Source organism: Dermacentor albipictus, chromosome 3, assembly GCF_038994185.2.
Source record: "Dermacentor albipictus isolate Rhodes 1998 colony chromosome 3, USDA_Dalb.pri_finalv2, whole genome shotgun sequence".
NCBI lineage: Eukaryota > Metazoa > Arthropoda > Arachnida > Ixodida > Ixodidae > Dermacentor > Dermacentor albipictus.
This window is the reverse complement of record NC_091823.1, coordinates 2070202-2090039: the sequence shown is the minus strand read 5'-3', so window position 1 is coordinate 2090039 and position 19838 is coordinate 2070202. Positions and strand designations below refer to the sequence as shown.

At 47.0% G+C, this 19838-nt stretch overlaps 2 protein-coding genes across 3 annotated transcripts in view; both read right to left on the bottom strand.

Moving 5' to 3' along the window:
• The window catches only part of LOC135919943 (fat-like cadherin-related tumor suppressor homolog), a 375972-nt gene that overhangs the window by 697 nt on the left and 355437 nt on the right, over positions 1 to 19838 (bottom strand). For both annotated transcript variants that reach the window (XM_065453965.2, XM_065453966.2), the window contains exons 35-37: positions 17021 to 17222; positions 5916 to 5987; positions 1579 to 1694 (exon numbers count right to left, since the gene is read on the bottom strand). In XM_065453965.2, the coding sequence (XP_065310037.2) occupies positions 1579 to 1694; positions 5916 to 5987; positions 17021 to 17222 (390 nt within the window). The remainder of the gene's footprint in view (positions 1 to 1578; positions 1695 to 5915; positions 5988 to 17020; positions 17223 to 19838) is intronic.
• Positions 1 to 19838, bottom strand: part of rept (RuvB-like helicase 2 rept) — a 206377-nt gene that overhangs the window by 87952 nt on the left and 98587 nt on the right. The window lies entirely within an intron of this gene.

Below are 19838 nucleotides of genomic sequence, written 5' to 3'. Positions count from 1 at the left end.
CGCACAAACACGGTGGTGCTCATAGAGTTTCTCACTATAACACCTAGAGGAAAATCTGGCGCGACAGTCTATGGGAGTTTAAGGGGCACCATGCCGTCATGGGAATAACGGTATATGTGTCTGCGAGGCTCGTGTTGGCTGGTGTTGTTAGAGGCCTCGTCTAGAATGTGGATATGGCTACACAAATAATGCTTTCTTAAAGTAAAACCTTCATAAAATGTTTCCATTCACGCATATTACATCTTCACTCACCTACAATGCATGAACAACCGAAGGAAAGCAAGAACAGATTGCAAACTGTTTCAAAGTGAGCGCGAATCTTGTTTGTTTTCCAACTTTAGCGGCCTGCTGATACTTCTTACGTATCATATAATTGTGCATGCAATAAGAAGTTCTCATAGTTAAACAAAACATGTTTTTGTGTAATAATAAAGCTAAAACAACTTTTTACGTGCTGTTTTAGTAGACGATTAATCATCGTGACAGACGAGACAGTGCTTGCCTGGCTCTCAAGAATGATGCCAATCCGAAGCCACAATATACTGCCATTCCCATGCATACCATAGCACAGCAGCACCAGATTTCCCTCTAGGTACTATGGTGAGAAACTCTATGGCGGTGCGTCACCTCCATTGGGCGGCCCGGCAGAACAACAAGCCTCAGAGATCAGGATCACGGGAAACTCGCCCTTGATACGTTTCTACCCATGAGACTACACATGTGGTCACATGCACGGTCTCATGTGACAGCAGCGCATGCGAAGCGGAGTTTGGTTTCTCGGGCGATCAGCCGTGGCAACTACTACGCACACCTACCAAGTCTGTATGTGCACACACTGGTAGGAACGGCGGAAGCTCACAAGTGTACATAAAGCCTAATAGCACCAAACTAAATTTGTGGAACACTGCTTAAACTGACGGCCGTCAGGGACGCACCAGAAGTTGTTGCACGCCCAATATCTACACATCACGATGATGCCCATCATGATGAGCACACAGAAACTGAAACGGCATTTAGTGCAGAGCACACCGCTGATAAGTAGCAGAGTAAAAGGCTTCTCCATCACCTAGGCAAGCATCACGCACCCGCATCGTGCTTCCGTTTTTTTTTTTCATTCATTTGCTCACTTTTTGTCTTATGCTACTCCTCCTCCACATCACCCTCGTTGCTCTCCCCTCCCATTGACTTGCGCACATGGTTAAGAAGCACGCTCTCTACCATGCTTGTCAACGGGGTTTTTGTACGGAAGGCGCATTATAACCAGTATTTCATCTGACGCGGCTGCACTGTAAATGGTATGCGTATGTATGGATTCATTATGCACAAAGGTGCGGCGTGCAGACAAGACACAATAGAATAGAAGCGGACAACACGAATGCTGACTATAAATTGAGTGTCCTGTCTGCACGCCTCACCTTTTTGTATAATGAATCCTAACCAACTAGTTCAGCTTTCTGTCATTCTAAGTACATATGGAGTTCTATGGAAGGGTAAACAGGAGTCAGAAAAAGCTGCATTGCAGCCAGTTCTGCACTATAAATGGTTACATTATAAGCAGTCTAAGTTGTAGCGATCTACCTGCAGGGCTGTGTCTTCAGAACACTCCGAGCCCTGATGGCTGCCAGGTGCTTCATCACCACTTGAGACATCTTCCTCAGCATGTGCTGCCAGGTCCGAGTAGTCCCAGCAGTAACCTGCAATGCAATTTAAGCACATATTTACTGGCAGAAAGTCAGTTATTTTAAACTTTCCTTATATCAACACTGCTTCCACAGCGAAAAACACTGTTTTAGGCAGTATACTGAAGAAACAACTCAGATTACATGTACTGTTGGTCAGGCTCTGATGACCAGTTGGTTGTGTGAAGCACTCACTAACAGTAATCAGCTCCAGTTAGCAAAATTGGCAGTGTGGGCACCAAGCTATGCGGCAAGTTTGCCACTAGTGATTATATGCCCCAACTGATCTCACAAGCACGAAAAATGTACACATTATGCAAATATGCCTGATTCATTCTTTTTTGCAACAACATGCAGTCTGCGAAGGCCCACTGGGCAAAGTTACACAGCCTACTTGGAGAAATAGCAGATCTTAGTGAAAACTCAAATGTGCAGGTTGATTAGTGGCTCGAACTGCCGTGTGTGGCTAATCATAGCAGCCATACTTCCAATGCATTGCACATATTTGTGGCCCCTTAGTGATAGGACTTAGCATCGGGCAATAGCAAAGTGAGAAATATTTACTTCAAGTCACATTGAAACGAATACAATTAAACCTCAATATAATATATAAGAGATAATATTCTAGAGGAATTTGAAACCCCACAAGTAACGCTCATCCCGTCATCCCTTTTCTTGCAAGTAAAGAAAGCCTTGGGAGCTATGTAAAGGGGGAAGGCAGCTGGGGAGGATCAGGTAAAAGCAGATTTGTTGAAGAATGTAGGGCAGATTGTTCTAGAAAAACTGGCCACCCTGTATACGCAATGCCTCATGACCTCGAGCATACCAGAATCTTGGAAGAACGCTAACATAATACTAATCCATAAGAAAGTGGATGCCAAAGACTTCAAAATTCATAGACCGATCAGCTTACTGTTTGTTGCCTACAAAGTGTATACTAAGATAATTGCAAATAGAATCAGGAACACCTTATACTTCTGTCAACCAAAGGACAAGGCAAGATTCCGTAAAGGCTACTCAACAATAGACCATATTCACACTATCAATCGGGTGATAGAGAAATGTGCAGAATATAACCAACCCTTATATATAGCTTTCATTGATTATGAGAAAGCGTTTGATTCAGTCGAAACCTCAGCAGTCATGGAGGCATTATGGAGTCAGGGTGTAGATGAGCCGTATGTAAAAATACTGAAAGATATCTATAGCGGCTGGCTCCACAGTGACCGTAGTCCTCCATAAAGAAAGGAACAAAATCCCAATAAAGAAAGGGGTCAGGCAGGGAGATATACGATCTCTCCAATGCTATTCACAGCGTGTTTACAGAGGTATTCAGAGACCTGGATTGGGAAGAATTGGGGATGAGAGTTAATGGAGAATAACTTAGTAACTTGTGATTCGCTGATGATATTGCCTTGCTCAGTAACTCAGGGGACCAACTGCAATGCATGCTCACTGACCTGGAGAGGCAAAGCAGAAGGGTGGGTCTAAAAATTAATCTGCAGAAAACTAAAGTAATGTTTCACAGTCTCGGAAGAGAACAGCAGATTACGATAGGTAGCGAGGCACTGGAAGTGGTAAGGGAATACATCTACTTAGGGCAGGTAGTGACCACGAATTTGGATCATGAGACCGAAATAATCAGAAGAATAGTAATGCGCTGGGGTGCGTTTGGCAGGCATTCTCAGATCATGAACAGCGGATTGCCATTACCCCTCAAGAGAAAAGTGTATAACAGCTGTGTCTTACCAGTACTCACATATGGGGCAGAAACCTGGAGGCTTACAAAAAGTGTTCTACTTAAATTGAGGATGACGCAACGAGCTATGGAAAGAAGAATGATGGGTGCAACGTTAAGGGATAAGAAAAGAGCAGATTGGGCGAAGGAACAAACGCGAGTTAACGACATCTCAGTTGAAATCAAGAAAAGGAAATGGACATGGGCAGGACATCTAATGAGGAGGAAAGATAACTGATGGTCATTGAGGGTCGTAAATACGCACTGGATTCCAAGAGAAGTGAAACGTAGCAGGGGGCGGCAGAAAGTTAGGTGGGCGAATGAGATTGAGAAGTTTGCAGGGACAACATGGCCACAATTAGTACATGACCGGGGTAGCTGGAGAAGTATGGGAGAGGCCTTCGCCCTGCAGTGGGCGTAACCAGGGTGATGATGATGATGATGAAGCATTTCTGCAAATGATTTTCTTTTTAATGACATTCGTCACACGAGAGCCACGTGGTCTACATCCTGGGAGAGCAAGGCTTAGCACCTGTGGAGCATTGGCAAGCCTGCAGCGAGTGAGTATGGAAGCCTCGAATTTTTTATGTAAATAGCTTCTTCTACCTTTTTGACTGATGAAGTCGCGGCTCAGGGAGCCGGGTGGCCACGGGCCACGGGTCCTGCTATGGGCTGACTGGTATTGCACCCTGGCACCGGGCGCTCTGACACCGTCTGGGACAGTGGGCACCGTCAACTCGGATACTGTGTGCACTGAGCGGAGTTGTACTACCTAACAGAGCTGACGTCTCCTCGCGGCTGCATGTTTTGCGCCCATTCTGGGTGTTATTTTTTGGATGCTGGTTGTTGTCAGGGTAGCGACGATTTAGGCCTAAGGCTTTATGAAGCTGCCTATCGCATGTGGACGGACATAACCTGGTGGACCGTGGCATTGAGGTGCTGAACTTTGCTTCCCTCATTCTAGTTAGCTTTGCACAAATTGAAATTACTCATTCAACTTAAGGAAGTGAGCTTCGTTCACGTGAGCTTAGCATCTGAGTAGCCGCCCGATCTTTTGCTACCCGAGTTGAACATCGTACCACGTGGGCGATGCGCACGCAGAATTCCTCTCCCAAGGTGCAATAAATGCCCTTGTGATTGTTTGCACTACTATGTTGTTGTTCCTTTGTCCCAAGAGCACGGGTGAGAACCCCACAAACTTTATATCTGTGAGCATTCAAAGAGCTTCTCAAGAGCTTCTCAAGAGCTCCTCAAAGAGCCAAAGGGCTTTCTCCAAAGTGCCAAAAGTATCTCTCTGCATTCTCTCATTTGGTTTCCCGCTCACTTGGGGTCGATTGAGGGTTCTCCCTCTAACCCTAACGAGGGCGAACACAAGGCTGCGCGAGGACTCACTGACCGCGCCGCCTCAGCAGTCCCCCTGCCCCGCGCGGAACCCTTGCTCACGTTTAATGAAATCATCACACTCTCAAGACGGGTATTCTCTCAAGACGGGTATTCCTCCACCCGCACCCCGCCTTATGCAGGGCACAAGCGGTTACCCTTCGACTTTTACAAGCCCGTGCGTACCCTAACCTCGCGGTTCTTCATGCCATATGCCCTGAAAGATATCCCAGTGCGGACTGCCCTGCCTGTGGACTAAGGGCAACATTGGACCATGTGTTGTGGGAGTGTGAAGCCATCGGCTCCTCCTTCAGCGAGGATAGGTGGGCTGCGCTCTTGAGAAGCCCCGAACTCAACGACCAAACCCTGGCCGTCCAGAGTGCCCGCGATCGGGCCGTCAAGCTCGGCTTGGCGGTCCCTACGTGGGACTAGCCGGGTGGCGTGGGGTCTCCCCTGCGTCTTCTCTGGACCGAAATAAAGTTACTTCACTCACTCACTCACTTATTGAATAGCGGTACCTACCCATTCCCACATGTACAGTGGTCCATGTAGGCATGGAAGAGGTCCGTTGAAGAGTGGCACATATGTACACATTGTCACCATTGGTCTAACGGTTGATTTTGAACTTCCTTCCCTCAGCATAGCAGCCCAATGCGCTATTCATTAGACCATGGAGTTACCCAGTGAGCCAGGTAGACAGGAAAACGATTAGAGACACACAGACATAGATGGACAGTTCACCCGTGGAAAGTGCGTGAAGTACCCCAAGAATGCAAATGCAACAAAACAAGTTAGTTGCATGGCTGTCCCATTCCACTAAAACTGGCTTGAACACAAACCACTGGTTACTGTTTACCATATTTTGGAATAGTGAGGGAGCAATTTGAGGGAATTTCACAGTTTTAGGGGAGCTCTACAAAGCAATTTGGAAATGTAGAACTTGGTGCAACAGGTGCAGCTGTTCTACCCCTGTGACACATGTGTGAAGTTTATAAGAGGCATCTAGTGATGATGGTAAGTGATGCTAAATCTTTTGTGTATAAATATTATGAATTATTAAATCTATAGCTAAGCAGCATGGCTCATTAGCACTACAACTTTTTAGGAACATTGCCTACCTGGGAGATCCGATGCAATGCTAGTGGCCGAGCTCTGGGATGCCATGGGTGGAGAGAGGGCTGCCTTCAGGTCTGCAAACACAAACGCTGTTGTGACGCATCCCCACACGTTGAGGAGCAGGCATGTAGTGTGGAAAGTGCATTCTCTCATTGGCTTTTGGCAGCACAGCAAACAAAGAGAGGCTGAAGGAACACACGCCAAAGAACTGGAGAGTTTTGTTGTTACGAGAGCAATAACGAGACAAGATGACATTTCTACCACAACACAAGTACCGACGGCTCACATAGCAGGTAGATTTAAACATACAAGGTCTCTTCCTGTCCCATAGGAGCCACTGCCTGGCACCTGTTTGTGTTGCTGAGCATACTACTGGTTGTTGTGTTTCCAAAATTTCAAGTATGGCTTCGTCATCCCATAAGCCTGGTACACAGTACTGCTGTGTCCTTCAGTGTTACAACAGCCTCAAGATCAAGGGACACCAAGACCCACTGTGAAATTATGTATATTGCAGGGAAGTTCACAGAAGAGACAAGTGGCAGCCAAATTACTCTTTTTTTTTGTGTACCATGGTAAATTGAGTGGCACTTACATGCATAGCAATAAAGTATCATATGTATAGCCATGTCTACTGATTGCTCCATGGCCCTTTTCTGGATGAAGCAGGCGGCAGGACCAGTTGATGGCAAACATAGTCATGGTTATGTATACAATGAGGTATTTTCAAAATGCTGCACTTGAAATACAGTGGATCCTGGGTTGTGCGTCCCACGATTTTGCAATGTCTCGGGTTTTACAACAGATTAGTGGAGTCCCGGTAAACTGCCCATAGAGACAATGCATCAAAAACTTCTATTACACGGGACAAGATTAAGCATGTCCCGTCTCATACGACAACCTGCATGAAACTGCAAACCGTATGGCGGACATGCGAGAAGCACCACCAGCCTCCAGCAGCTCCATCGTGGCGCCATCCACTCCCGAAGAAGGAGAGCACCCCTTCGCATGCGGAAAATTTCAAGCTCCCCATAGTCCTTTTCCTTTCCTTACTTTCCTGCCCTCTCATTCTCCGTTTCCCATCCTGCTCTTTTCTTTCTTTCTTTTATTAGAAATTATTTCGATTACAATACAAGGAAATAGGGAACACTGGTTACACCCATAGCCAAAGGCTAGTAGGAGGTATAAATTAGAATATGTGACCAAAACTGCATACATCTTGGTTTGTCCTATGCCAAGTTTCCTTCTCACTGATTTCATGCTGGATCCATTTTTTGCTCCTTCCTCCGTCTTCCTCATGTTATAATTCCAAATATCCCTTAGTTTCTCATTGTTGATAGGTTGTGACAGTTCAGCAAATTCTATCTGATCTGTTGAGTTGGACACTTTCATTCTTTGTAATTTCTTTATTAAGTCCTCTGTCATTTGGGAGAGCTTACTTACTGGTTGCCTTGGTGCCTTACCTCCAACTTCAATTGCTGCTTCTGAAGTCAGCCTAGCTACTGTTTATTCATTACCTCTATGTCATCTTCATTGCTCTGTTCAAAGGCTGTATATTTGTTTGCAAGTACCAGCCTGAATGTCTGCTTTTACCCTTACTGCCTCTAGGTTCACCTGTTTCTTCTTGACCAATTTTGCTCTTTCTCTCTTCAAATTGAGGTAAATCCTAGCCCTCACTAACCTATAATCACTGCACTTTACCCTACCTATCACATCTACATCCTGCACTATGCTGGGATCAGCAGAAAGTATGAAGTCGATTTCATCTCTTGTTTCACCATTAGGGCTTTCCCAAGTCCACTTTCTGTTGCTATGCTTCCTGAAGAAGGAGTTAATTATTCACAGCTCATTCCTTTCTGCAAATTCTACCAGCATCTCTCCTGTAGTGTTCCTAGAATCGACGCCTTAGGTGCCCATTGCTTGTTCACCAGCCTGCTTTTCCCCCACTTTTGCGTTGAAGTCACCCATTACTGCAGTGTACTGAGTATGCACTTTTCTCATCGCTAATTCAACATCTTCATAAAACCGATCTACTTTATCATTACTGTGACTGGATGTTGGAGCGTAGGTAGGCTTGTACTACTTCTAATCTATATTTCTTACTAAGTTTTATTACAAGTACTACTATCCTCTCATTAATGCTGTAGAATTTGTCAATGTTGCCCACTACAGTAAAACCTCATTAAACCGTACACTCTTAAACAGTAGTTTAGGTTTAAATTAGTTAAGTCAAATCCCCGACTCAGTGGCCATTGAACATAATGTGTTTTGTATCTGCATAAACGATACCTGCTTATTGCATACGTATTGGTTAACACGTAGTGTTTCCACTTTTCGTCGCGCAAATATGGCGGTGTGTCGTCTCCATCGGGTGGCCCGGCAGAACAACAAGTCTCGGAGATCAGAACAATGGCCTCCAAGTGCAATGTGCATTTACGCATGAAGCCACATCAACATCAACAACATTTCAGCGCCGCACCAGAGAGCATTGTTGGCATCGTGCAAACAAGGACTTGCGTCATGCCGAAGCTCGGATAAAAAAGATGCCGGGCGCTCAGCATAGAAGAAAAATTAGACATCGTTCGTGCTATTGAACGTGACACAAAGAAGCCAGTGCTTGCACGTGGCAGGGATCTACTGTTGACTATGTTGTGTGGCATTTGGAATGTGAAGAAGTTGCTTGGCAGCGCTGCTGCGGCCGTGAAGAGATGTCGGCTACGAGGTTCGACTTTTCGCCATCGTTTGCCTCTGTTGTTGCCGAAGTGTCGACTAGTGACAGTGATGAGGACGACAAGGAAAGCGACAGCACGGGAAATTCAGGCCCAACAGTGGCAGAAGGTGCGCATTACTTCAGCGTCATGAATGCAATCGTCACCACGCAATGAAAAAGGCACCCAGCGACTTCTGCAGCGCTACCACCCACATGCACGGAGAACATGCAACGCCAATGAGAAATCTGCCATGTGAGTGTTTGCCGAGAAAAAGGGGCTGGCTGAAGAGCTGGCTCGCAGCTTCAGTAAATTTGAAGTCGCTGTCATAGCTGCTAGGCCTCCGCGGCATCAAACAAGATAACACTTTTGTTGCGCGAAGTGAATAAATACTGCATGTCTTTTACCCCTTTCATCACACTCTCCCCGAGTTCTATTTTTGACAGGTAAGTGGGCGATCTCACGCTATTTCAGTTAAGCAGTATTACTGTTTAGTACATACTTTTTCCGAGCTCCGGCCAACTACGGTTTAACGAGGTTTCACTGCATGTTTTTGTGGATTAGGAATCTTACTGCATACTGCTTCTTATCTAGGTGACCACTATAGCAGAGGAAGTGGCCATTTGTCAGCACTGTGTAAGCCTCACCAGTTCTTCTAATCTCACTAAGGCCAATGATATCCCAAACAATGCCTGGTAGTCCCTCAAGAAGTCCTGCTAGGCTAGCCTCACTCGAGAGAGTTCGGGTGTTAAATGTTGCCAGGGTCAGTTTCCATTCGTCGCCTGTCCAGGTCAAGAGATTCTTAGCACCCTCGGCTGCATTACAGGTCTCACCGCCACCTTGGTCACATGCTTTGCAGCTGCTGAGGACTGAGGGCCAATGACCTGTGCAGTACCCATAGCAGCCACGATACCTTCATTCGAAGTAGTAATGAACAAGTTACAGAAGCTTTTTCTATACCTAGCGATGAAGTTAGAAGGGCCTTGCAAGACATGAAACGAGGAAAAGCGGCTGGAGAAGATGGAATAACAGTCTATTGAATCAAAGATGGAGGAGACATAATGCTTGAAAAACTGGCGGCCCTTCATACGAGGGCTGATTCAGAAATAAGGTGCCCATCAATTTTAGAAATAGACAACACTGTTTATTCTCATAGAAATTTACATAATTGGAAATATGAAACCTTGCTCTATTTTTATACATAATCACCATCTTTTTCTATGCATTTTTGTAGACGGTGCTCCTATTTCTGTATCCCGATGTCGTAGAACTCTGCCGCCAACCCGTTGAGGAAGCGTTTCACCTCTTCTTTGACTTCATCATCGCTCCGGAAGCATTGTCTACTCAAATGTTCCTTTCACTTGGGGAACAAGTGATAATCACTAGGCATGAGGTCTGGACTGTATGGTGGGTGGGGCATGACAGTCGACCCAAAGTTTGTCAAGAGTTCCTGGTTTTGATGGGAGACGTGAGGTTGGGTGTTGTCGTGAAGCAGCATTACACTGGCTGCTAGTTGTCATCACCGGCGGTTCTGGATAGCTCACCTGAGCTGTCTTAGTGTTGCACAATGACTATCTGAGTTGATTGTTGTCCCACGTTCCATTAAACCGATCAGCAGTATCCACTTACGATCCCCAAAAACAATGGCCATGAATTTGTCAGCAGAAGGTGTTTATTTGAACTTCTTTGCAACTGGCGACTCTGGGTGACGCCCCTTTCTGGATCTTTGTTTTGTTTCGGGAATGAAATGAAACACCCACGTTTTATCTCCTATAACAAGAGTCCAACAATCCTTCCTTATCTTCTGGACACTTTTGAAAAAAAAAGGCGAGCAAAGTCAAGGTGTTTCTACTTGTGGTCTGATGTCAATAGCCGCAGTACCCATTGAGCACAACACTTTTATTACCCCAATTTTTCAATCAAAGCTCTTTCCACTGTACCATAAGAACTCCCAGTAATCTGAGCAGCAAGTTCCCGGACGGTGATCCTCCCGTTTTGAAGCACTTTGCGTTGGACTATCTCAATAATAGCCTGTGAAACTGACAGTCTTCCACTCCGTTCTTCATCGTGGACTTCCTTCTGACCGGCACTGAGCTCCCTGCACCACTTCTGGACGTGTTGAACGGATGTACACTTGTGGCAACACACCTCTGCCAACTGACGATGAATATCCACGGGTGGTGTCCCTTTGGCATGCAAAAAGCGAATTACGGAATGAATCTTGCACTTGGCAGGATCAACAATGGGAACCTCAATATCGGATGGCTGCTGAGCCAAGAATGAGCGGTGCAGCCAAGTGCGGCCGGTGGGAATCGAGACTGGGGGAACAGCCGCACGCAGCAGTGTTGCCGGATTTCGCCTCGCACCTTCCTGTGTGGCTGGAGCTCTTTTGGAACCTTATTGCTGGAGCAACCCTCGTACTAACTGTCTATCGACTTCAAGGGTCCCATAGAACTGGAAGAATGCAAACATTAAACTAATCCACAAAAAGAAAGACATTAAAGAATTGACAAATTAGAGGCCCATTAGCTTACTTGCAGTATTGTATAAAATATTCACCATGATAATTTCCGATAGAACAAGGGCAACACTTGACTTCAGTCAACCAAGAGAACAGGCTGGCTTCAGGAACGGATACACTACAATAGATCACATACACGTCATCCATCAGGTAATTGAGAAATCCGTATAGTACAATCAGCCTCTCCATATGGCTTTCATAGATTACGAAAAAGCGTTTGATTCAGTAGATATACCAGCGGTCCAGCTGTGCCTTTGTTGCCATTTCCTTGCACTATCTCTCTTTTGCAGTTTCCTCCCAGCAGTGCATGCTCCCATCAATGGACATGTCTGTGTATATGAATGACAGCATCTTTGGTGCTGCGCCTAGCTCACTGCCTTCACACAGCGCCAAGACCGCTGTCGGCCATCTACTTTGTTACGTCCAGTGCTGAGTCTCGTGAAAGTGAAACTATCTCGAATAGGGATCACCTGAGAATCCACCCCAGCAAGGATGTAAAGCGCGATAGCATGTGCAAAGATTGAACCAATTAGCATCTGGAAGGCATCTGCATATGCAGATCACATTAGATACACAAGTTCATGCATGCGTTTCAGAGCTTTCTGTCCACTTGCAAGCACACAAGACCCTTGCACAAGACTTCTCATGCACCCTTTGTTAGGTTACGGGTTTTGTGATAAGACAGGATATGCGACGAGACATTGCTTTATGCTGGCACTGCTGGTTGCCACCTTGGATGAGGACGGCACCAGAGATCTTCTCCTCTCTACAGTTCTATCTGCATCTCCTCTGGCCTCGCAGGATAGTAGAAAGGGAAGTGCTGTGGTTTCTGCAATGCTTCTGAAGGGAGTCATTGATAATTACAGCTGTCAAGCGGCTAATGTAGCGACAGCCAGGGAGCTCCAGAGAGTATTGCGCACATTCGACGAGGTGGGGTGAAAATGAGATTCTTCCGTGGCCTTTCCTCTCTTACTCCCGCCTGTCATCTACATACACGCTCTGAACCACCCCACAACGCGGTGTGTGTGACAGCAGCAACCACAACAGTCCACAGCAACAGCAGCAGCAGTGGAAAAGTCAAAGGAAGAGACAAAGAAAGCTTTGCTTTAAAAAACAACTTGTCGCAGGTGGGGAACAATCCCATGTCTTCACATTATGCGTGCGATCCTCTACCAATTGAGCTACCACGGCGCCATTCTCCCATCTACTTTCTCAGGTGTTACTACTAGAATTAACCCTGGGAGTGTTAGCCAGCACCACCACTCACAAACCTTGGCAGTGGATGCGGAACATCCTTTCTGCTGTAGGTGTCACGAGTGCATAATCTTTTTGGGTAAAGGCAACTGGTCAATAAACCCACACGTGCTACATGAAGGCATCAACGTAGCCAGATTTGAGACCCTCATTATGTAATGAACGAGAAGAAAAGGGGTTAACCGAGGAGCCTGATATTTATTAATCATGGCATAATAGGCCAACAAACAGACACCAAGGATAACACAGGGGAAATTTGCTTCTTGTTTTTTCATCCACTTTCATTTCCCTTAATTTATCATTTCTTTAATTCAATCAGTAAGTGCAAGTAATTTCCCCTGTGAATAACACAATATTTTGAGCGAAGTGATCTCATTATAACAAGAGATTACTGTATTTGATTTCACTCGAAATAAGTTGTCTTATCACCAATATAAATTATGTGCTTTCAAATAAATATTCTCCTTGAAAACATCTCATTAGTACACAGTTTGTTACGTTTCGCCTACGACGCGCGGTATAGCCGGCGCGGATGCAATGGACGCCGGGGCTTCGTTCAAAGCGGCGGACATTTTGGCCCGTTCAGCGCCGCCACAACGCCTCCCCGCCAAGCGCGTCCAGGCATGTTTCAATGCCACGTGTCTTCAAGTGTGCATGTGTACACGTGTGTGTGCATGTTGGTGCCCACGCTTGTCAAAGCGCGGCAGCCGGGGAGAGGAGCTCCCCAAGTGTGAAGCGAGGAGGTCTGACCGGCGCCGGCCTGGCGGATGCGTCACCTTCTTGTCTCAACGTGTCTCTCAGCGTGTCCGTGCCCCGCCGTCACGTGGCCTCATCCTGAGATGTTCCTTCTTGCCCTCACCTCCGAGAGTATAAAAGCAGCTGCCCCCGGACACCAAGAGGCTCCAAATTCTTCCGTGGAGTAGCGTGCTCTCCCGTCTCTCCACTTCGGTCGACCTGACCGGCCGCTCTTTTGCAATGCTAGAATAAACAAGTTGTTCTGTTAGCAGTCGACTCATGCTTTGCCGGGACCTTCGGATGCTTCCAGTTGTGCCCCAGGCCGCCAGGCCAACGCTACCCTTGGGGCTTGCAACCCAGATGCAACAAGCTGAACCCACTTATATTGATACCGGTTTTAACAATATATCAGTTATAACAATGAGAAGCTACTGCACCTTCAATTTTTGTATGTTTTCTATGGGGAAATAACCCGCTTACTACAATGTCCCCATGAAGCATTATCGGTTATAACGACCGACAAGTCTGGCTGCTGGGTGCCAAAAGGTAGTGAAATGCGATATCCTTGAAAAAAAAAAAAAGAGAACACAAGAAATTCGAGCCGCTTAACAATGGCCCTGACAGCCGCCGTGTGCTCATTTTTCAGCCTTCTCCATGCACCTCTCTCTCGTCGCCCTTCCACCGCTCTGAACACGAATGGGCTGTGCCCATAGCTCTCTGCCACGCCACTCGCCAAAACATGAATGTACCGCACCAACTGCGCTACCCCCAGATTGCTTGCTGGCTCCTCATTCAGCGCAGTTCAGCAAACAGCTTAACTGCTCGCATTCGTCTTTGTTGGTTGCATTGAAATCGTTCCTGGCCACATGGTTTGGCCGTCTCGTTTGACTCGCCACCGAAACGGAAGATGGCTGATCCACCTGCTCATCATCGCAATGCACGATGTTACCGGTGAAAAGAAAGCACACGGTTATAGATTGGAAACTAAGTGCTTCTAACCGATGAGGTGATCATCACGAACGTGCTTGCATTGGATAGCGATGGTGACAACGACAGTGATGATGTTGTAGGGTAGGCTGCCTCAACATTGTCCTCACAGGAGGCCCGGCAGATGATTCAGTCTCTCCGGTGCTTTGTTCTCGCGAGGAACCTTCCGCGGCACTAAGTGCAGCACCTGGATGCCTCGGAGAAGGATGTCGGCAAGCTTCGCGTAAAGGATGCAAGGCTGATGGACATAAGGTTTTCTTGTGCAAGCCAGTCAGAAGTATGTTGTGAGGTGTTTGTGGCGATCTCACCTCAGCGTTTCTTCTGGATTCCTCAAGTTGGTAGGCTGTCATGGCAACCTTCTCGCATTTTTTAAAAGGCCCCTTTTGGGGCCACCAAGACGATGCCTCGGCGGTACTCGCATACCGCTTACCACCTGTGACACCTCTTTGCTGTTGTTATAGTAGTGCCATTCTTTAACTACAAGAGCTGCAGCTTGACACACACGATCAGAGCGCTCAGGAAGCAGTTAAACGAGTGAACACGATCAACAGCCGGATGGAGCAATGTGGTGGGGAGAGGCACTGGCCTCCGTGCCATTATAGTTTTTTCACAACAGCTCTGCCATCCCTCTATTTTGATTTTTTTCATGCAACTCAGTTATAACAATTATTGGTTATAACAATAGAATTTTCATGGCACTTGAATATTGTTATAAGTGGGTTCGACTGTATATCTGTATAAGGTCACCGCTATACATATTGTATTTACTTGATTCTAACACGCCCTCAATTGTAATGCGCACCTGTTTTTCATGACCAAAAAGATAAAACGCCCTCGATTGTAACACGCATCCATTTGCCGTGATCTAAAGAAAGAAAAGTCCTTTACAGTACTGCGCACCTCATTCTTTCATACAGAAATACAACTTTCTCTCATTTGGAAAAACGAAGATTTACTCCCAATGCACTAAAGTTGCGATAAATAAAAAAAGTAGCCGTTTCGCATGAAGGTGAAGCATCGATTATGATAGCAAATTAGTAGACAGCTATATGAAAAGTAAGGGTAGTAGTTTTATCGGCTATATAAACTTTTAAACATTCGCTCAGTAACTAAGTTAACAAGTACGGTGTCACGCGCACACAAGCATGAAGACGTCTCACTCAATGACCGCGGAAACTCTTTAAACGCTGGAGTGAGCAAGTGCGGCAGCAGGACCAAGGAAATTGACCTTTATGCGGCGCTTCGCTTCGAAGTCAACTAAGCGATGAGAACATAGCGTGGTGCGCCTAGATGCACAGACTCTTGTCTCTGCCGCAGTTCGCTTTCGAGATAGGGGCCATGCCATACATAACAGCCGCTGGTATAGAATGCCTCTCCTGTTTGCGCCAGTACCGCATGCATGTTTCAGGAACCCCAAACGCCTGTGATGCGGCCCGATTTTCGGCCATCTCTGCACATGTGATCACTTTCCTTTTAATTGCGGCATCGTGATGAACTTGGCATGTCTTTGCAGTTGGCATTCCATGCTGATAGAGTAAACGCAGTAAACGGGAAGACGGATGGTGCACCAACCTAAGCCACACGTACTACAGCACATGGAGAAAGCTACGAGAGCTATGCTCGAAGCGCGTATGAGGCGGCCAGTATGAGACAGTGTCCTTTATGTGCGATTGCGCTTTCGAATAGTTCAGGTGCTCACCTCGAGTGAGACAGTTGTGGTGTCCATGGCAAGGAATGTGAAAACAAACAAGAAACAATACGCTTTCTTTTTGTCTGCGGATTTCTCAGCTAGCGTCAGCATCTGCTTTGCATGCATCACTTACGGTGCTTCGGTGGTGCGTGGTGGTGGAATTTATGGAAAATAGCAACAGCACAGGCCGAGAGCCAAAAGCGATGTTTTCATCGATAGCTCAAACGGTGACAACTTGTGAACTGATGGGTTGATGGGCGGAATGGTTCATTTTGGGACTTTCACTATAACGACATTTCAGAATAATGAACAATTTTCGGTGGTCCCACATGACTCATTATATTGAGATTAGACTGTATTTAGGTTTTTTTAAAACTCAATTCAATATTCCATTCAAAATCTACTATTCGGTATTTGCACAGCCATACTTGAAATGCTTCTGCTCCCTTATTGTCTGCTTCCAACAAATGCCGGCATACATTCGCTATTGTGCTCATCTCTCATTGTTTCCAGCATAGGAATGCACGAACATTATAGCAACTTCAGATAAAAAAAATTCTGATAACAAATGTTCCATGTTTCCTGTGTTGCCGCTGCAATATTGGGCACTCTGACCAGTAAGCTTTCCATTGCACTAAAAAGAATGGGTACCGCAAATATTGTTTGTCAATCCCTGTATTGCGTGAATACAATTTGGTACACAGAAGTACTTTTGCAATCAAGGCCTGCTATTTTCAACAGCGAAGTTGGGCTGCATGTATCGATCGGTGTTGCACGTTTGGTGCAAATGAGTGGTTGTCTGTGCACCCCTTGACCTACGCCATTTAACACTATGCTGGCTGCTTTCTGAGTGGTCACCACCTACTCTGGTGAGAGTGCTATGCTGTGCTGCCACAGAGTTGACCACAGGCCACATATTCTGCAAAATAACTTTGACGCACCTTTAAAAAAAAAAAAAGATGTGCAGTAAGGAATGTAGCCTTGCCCACCTAACTGCCACATATGGCAAGAGGCCGAAGGAACTTGAGTCTGCCAACAGAAGCTGTGCGTGGCACATTTTAATTGTTAAGGTAGTCATTACCTGGATCTATATCACATGGAGAAAACAGTGTCACCTCTGTCCACAGCCAGTCAAAAGAGCCTAAGCAGAGGTTCAATGTAACTCATTAGGTGCTCACTATGTGCACATGCTTTGCTCATTGATTTTGGCCTCACCATTGGGAATCTTGTCAAGGTAGAGGCCCTTCGGCGGAGCGCTGCCCGATGGAGTGCGAGTGTGGCAGCGCAGGTCATTCGGTTGGTAGCGTGACTCGAGATCATCAGCAGCACTCCCATAGCTGCGCACCGTGTCAAAATTGTTGAGAGTGGCCTCCCGGGCGGTTGTGTACGAGGCTGGTCGCTGCTCCAGGTTGCTAATCTGCAGAGCACAGCATCATTCCCATTGTCTTCAAACCAAACAGAGAAGTACGCCTCTCAGATGGCACTCGTTACAAATGCAGCAATGAAAAAACAGCAGTGTATTCATACTTTATTTTTATTTATTATATCCTGAGGGCCAAAGGCATTACAGAGGGGTGTGGGTAATATACCGTATTTACTCGAATCTAGGCCGACCCCGATTCTAAGCTGACCCCCTAAAGTCCAAAGCCCAAATATATATTACCTTGAATGTAGGCTGAACAAAAAACGCGAGGACAGCATTCACAAAATGCAAATAGCATTTATTGAATCTGAACATGCAGAGCTTACTCAATGTCGTCGTCGCTGCTAGACTCGTCACTGTGTTCGTTGTCCCTGTCACTTTCAAACAGTGTACTATCTTCGGTACCATCAAGTGCATTAGATGTGCTGCACTTTTTAAAGGCGCACACGATCAAAGTACCTGGGATGTCATCCCACGCTGCAGCTACCCAGCCCACCAGCTGCGATAGCGATGCACATTGGATGCGGCCCGTTGCCGTTAGCATGTGGTCTTCGTCAGTCAACCAGTCCGTGTAATATTTCTGCAGGTTATACTTCAAAGGTTTGTTGATGCAGGCATCAAGTGGCTGCAACTGGCCTGTCATGCCGCCTGGTACGGCAGCGAGGTCCGTGTTCGCTTGAGTGAGCGCAGCCTTCACGTTGTCAGTCAAGTGCCCACGATAAGAGTCGACGACTAGGAGCGAGTTCTTTGTCAAAAGGGTTCCTGGATGCCGTCGCCACACAATCTTAACTCACTCTTCCACCATCGCACTCATCATCCACCCATTCTCATTTGCCCGCGCAATGACATTTCTTGGGAAAGTTTCTCGAGCAAGCAGGGTCTTCCTTTTAAATATCATATAAGGAAGGAGTTTATGTCCATCAGCTGTGCAGAACAGCATCACAGTTGCGCGCTGCTTCTCGTAGCCTGCAGAGCGCACCTTCACCTCCTTGGCACCCTTTTAATTCACGGTGTACGCTACTGGCATATCAAAACACACAGACGTCTGGTCGGCGTTTCCAATTTGCTGAAAGTTGTAGCCTGCCGCTTCTCTCTTTCGCAGCACGTAACGCTGAAAAGCTATCAGCTTTTCTTTGAAATCGCTTGGCAGCTTCTGGGTGACTGAAGTGCAACATCGGAGCCTGAAGCTGAAGCACTTCATGAATTTCTGAAGCCAGCCCCAGCTGGCTTTGAAATCCTTTGGCATGACTGTGTTGCTGTGCGTTAGCATGGATGGTAGCCATCACCTCAAGCCTTTCATTATCGGGCTGTCAAGTATGTTCTTTATTTCGGGAAATCCTCGGTGTACGCACACACATGCAATCTGTGTTCCGTCCCGCCACACTGCACACAGCTTGCTCCACCAATTACTTCTCTCACTCAGTTCATTGTCACGCGCTCCCCGCATCCCGACCGTGCACATTGCCACACACCGTTGCCTACCGTCAAATGACTGCTACTCTACACAGTTGCCTACTGTCTCGTGCCTGCGACTCTACGCCACCTGGCGTTGGCCCAGTACTCTCACAGTCCCCCCCCCCCCTTTACCCTGTGAAGAGGTGTCACAGTCACTGATCTCAGGGCCATGCAGATGTTTGGAGAGATGGAGTCGGCAGACACAGGCGAACACAGCAAACAGATTTTACTAATAACCAACCGAAAATAAAACACACTCAAAACTCAACTGACAAAGATAAACTCCACACTTGAGTAGCCTAAATATGTCCTTATTCTTCTCTACGTGCGTCCTTAGCACGTTTCGCACGCAAGTCTGGCGACCCTGGCCTATGGCTGCACGCTAACAAAAAGGGGAGCTTTTACAAAGTTCAGTCATGGTGCGTGTCTCCAAGTCCGATATGCGTCGGCTCTTGATCCCAGTCGGTGCTCCCGCCAACTCCGCAAGTTTTGCTTCCTTGGTATCGGCCGGCCAGCTCCTCTGTCTCGGACGCCGGCGCCCCGAACTATGTTGGTGACATGTCACACAAGCCTGCCTGGCTAGGTCTAACACTGGGCTCCGCCGCTACCTCTCCGCATGCTGATGAGAAGCCCCGGAGACTATCGTCCATGCTGGTCTGCCGAAGGAGGGGGATCTAATTCCTGGAGTGCCCAGCAGCGCCGTGGGAGGCTGGAGCAGGTCCAGGGAGCCTCGCTCGAACGTCACCGAGGTCGACGCTACACCCTGGGTTGCCAGCGTCACGAGCCTGTTCGGACCTCCATGGGTCCCGTCGCCAGTACGAAGCTGGTGCTCCAACCTTCTTGGCAGAGAGCCACGTCGATAATCCCACCTTGGTGCCGCTTCTCCTCCGATCACACCTCGGGTCACGCGCCTCGAGGGCTCGTGCTGTTCGGACCGGTCGGCGCACATCGTCCTCTTCTTTTCTTTTAGTGCCACATGCCTCCTACATATGACAAGAGGGCTTCCAAGGCACATGATAAGGGCTCAGCTGGTCTGCATTAGTGAGGCCTTTCTGTTTCCCTGTAGCCGGGTCTCGTGAGTCTTGTGGGGATGCGCGACTCTCGCGTGTCCCCTGATGTTTTTCCCGCATAGCGCGTCTCCTGTACTCCCGCTTC